A 2,959-nucleotide genomic window follows, 5' to 3' on the forward strand; every position below is an offset into this window, starting at 1 on the left:
GTAGCATACCCAAATTGGTATGTCTAGACAATGGTGATCAAGACGGGTTACTTATAAGTACAAAATTCCTAAATAAAATCATAAGAATCGATGAAGAAAACATGATGATCACCGTTGAAAGTGGGGTGACATTGAGACAACTAATTAGTGAGGCGGGTAAAGCAGGTTTGGTCCTGCCTTACACGCCTTACTGGTGGGGTTTAACGATTGGTGGCTTAATTGGAACCGGAGCTCATGGAAGTTCTCTCTGGGGTTTGGGAAGTTCTGTACATGATTATATTGTACAACTTCGAATTGTTACACCAGCTGATGCGGCAAATAATTATGCTAAAGTCCATATATTGGAAAATGGTAGCCCCGACTTGAATGCTGTTAGAGTGTCACTAGGTGTTCTTGGAGTTGTTTCACAGGTATATAGACACTTTTGTTAATATATATCATCGGATCGATCGTTTGGTAGATTTTCACTAATTAATTATACATATAGTACTATTAGTTATGATATTATTAATCATATCATATATGAGTACGTATAAGTAATAGTACATGATAAATCATATATATGTTTAGTTCTCTTTTAGATTTTGAATGACAAATTAAATCAAATCTTAATGTGTGTATTAAATTTAGGTGACACTAAAACTAGAACGAGTGTTCAAACGTTCAATTACCTTTTCTGAAAGGGATGACTCAAACTTAGGGGAAGATGCAGTTACCTTTGGGAGACAACATGAATTTGCTGATTTTACGTGGTATCCGAGTCAACGCAAGGTTATTTATAGGATCGATGATCGAGTTCCTAACGGCACTCCTGGCAATGCCCTTAATGACTTCCTTGGATTTCGCCCTACAGATCAAAACTTACTCGCCATTTTCAGAACCCTAGGTAATAATTAATTACTCATAATTTAAATTGCTTCAAATTTACTTTCTTTCACTTTACTCTACTTTCTTTGTTCACTAGAGGAGATACAAGAATCAACAAATGATGCTGGTGGAAAATGCGCAGTTGCAATAATAAACACTTCCATATTGAAGTATCTTACTTATGGGTGGAGAAACAATGGTTAGTTAATTTTTTCATCATGCATGCGATGTACAAGCAACATATATATATATATATATATATATATATATATATAATAATTCGATTGCATTATATTCTCTCTCTCAGGTACTGGCTATCCAATGGTTGGGTTTCAAAACCAAGTCCAAGCATCAGGAACATGCCTAGACAGTCTTGAAGGTGCAACATGCCCTTGGGACCATAGAGTTAAAGGTCTATTTTTTCACCAAACAACATTTACCATTAGCTTATCAAAAGTCAAAGGTTTCATTGAAGATGTCCAAAGGCTAGTTGCTTTAGAGCCTAAGGCACTATGTGTCCTTGACTTATACAATGGAATCCTCATGAGGTATGTTACAACTTCAAATGCTTACTTGGGTAAACAAGAAGATTCTTTGGATTTTGACATCACATATTATAGAAGCAAGGACCCAATGTCCCCTAGACTCTTTGAAGACTTCCTTGAAGAAATTGAACAACTAGCATTTTTCAAATATGGTGCATTGCCACATTGGGGTAAAAATAGGAATGTAGCATTTATTGGGGCAATCAACAAGTACAAAAATGTTGATAAATTCTTGCAAGTGAAACAAAGTTATGACCATTTAGGTTTATTCTCAAGTGAGTGGACAGATCAAGTATTAGGCTTAAAAGATGGGTTGAGCATAGTCAAAGAAGGTTGTGCTCTAGAAGGACTATGCATTTGCTCTAAAGATATTCATTGTGCTCCAAACAAGGGTTACTTTTGTCGACCTGGAAGAATTTACAAAGATGCCAGGGTGTGTACTAATCCATCGTTAAGCACTATCGATATTCAAACAAGGAAAACAATATGCACATCAATGTAACACTTTGTTTTGATGCTTGTTACGTATTGTTTCATAATCTATCGTATCGTATTGTATTATGTTGTATTGTATCGTACATTGTATTGTATTGTATCTTACTATATTATTTTAATGAATAAGTGTTTGGATAGATTGTATCGTTCTCCATTGTTACATAATATTACACATCCGTAATTTAAATGATAAACCTATAAGAAAAGTCGGCTACGAGGTAGAACTACTATGAAAAGGTAGGATAATAGATGAAATTTAAATACTCCCTCCGTCCCATTTTATGTGGCACTTTTCGCATTTGATTCAAACAAGTCTAACTTTGACCATAAGTTTTTCATAGATCCTTTTTACATTTTGAATTATTAATTATTGTGACTTATAGTACATTTTATGTAGTTTACAAATATATAAATTTCATTTCAAAAAATTTGAAGATTCCATACGCAAATGTCCGGTCAAAGTTAAATTCTTTGACTCTCGAAAAATGAAAAGTGCCACATAAATTGGGACAAAGGGAGTAATAAATAAAGACAAAATGAGAAGAAATTGTTAAGGTGACGACGCAATCACACCAAATCGGTTGTTACATAAAATGGGTCGTTTCGTCGTTACCTAACAATGGATTTAAAAGATACGATACTGTCACGCCCCAAAGCTACCCCAGGACGCGGACACGGGACCTAGGATCACGAGTGACCCCAAGCTAACCCTGCTGGCATATCATAAGCATACTGAATAAACTGAATTACGAAAGTACTGTGCGGAAGCTAAATCATAAGATAAACTGAAATGATGGGGAATACCCATAAGCTAACTGAATATATAAAAACTGAGAGTTTAACAACAACTGAAAGGTCAAACTCTAATACTAAAGCTGAATCTAACTATGCCTAAAATAAGCCTCTAACTGACTAGAAGTGCTAGGACATGCCCAATCTAAATCTAGCAAAACTGAAACTGAAGACTGAAAGGAAAGGAAATAATCATGTCAATCGTCCTCGAAGAATGAGGACTCCACTACAAGAAAAATGTCAATTACATGGGGATTTTC

The 2,959-nt window shown here is 35.0% G+C and overlaps 1 protein-coding gene across 1 annotated transcript in view; it reads left to right on the forward strand.

Annotated features, from left to right (window-relative positions):
* LOC125856139 (probable L-gulonolactone oxidase 6) overlaps window positions 1–1,914 on the forward strand; it is a 2,752-nt gene extending 838 nt beyond the window's left edge. Inside the window, exons 2-5 of the mRNA XM_049535698.1 lie at window positions 5–410; window positions 631–886; window positions 965–1,066; window positions 1,175–1,914. Of these exons, the coding sequence (XP_049391655.1) occupies window positions 5–410; window positions 631–886; window positions 965–1,066; window positions 1,175–1,914 (1,504 nt within the window). The remainder of the gene's footprint in view (window positions 1–4; window positions 411–630; window positions 887–964; window positions 1,067–1,174) is intronic.
* The last annotated feature ends 1,045 nt before the right edge of the window (window positions 1,915–2,959 follow it).

This window comes from Solanum stenotomum, chromosome 2, assembly GCF_019186545.1.
Source record: "Solanum stenotomum isolate F172 chromosome 2, ASM1918654v1, whole genome shotgun sequence".
NCBI classification, from domain to species: Eukaryota; Viridiplantae; Streptophyta; class Magnoliopsida; order Solanales; family Solanaceae; genus Solanum; species Solanum stenotomum.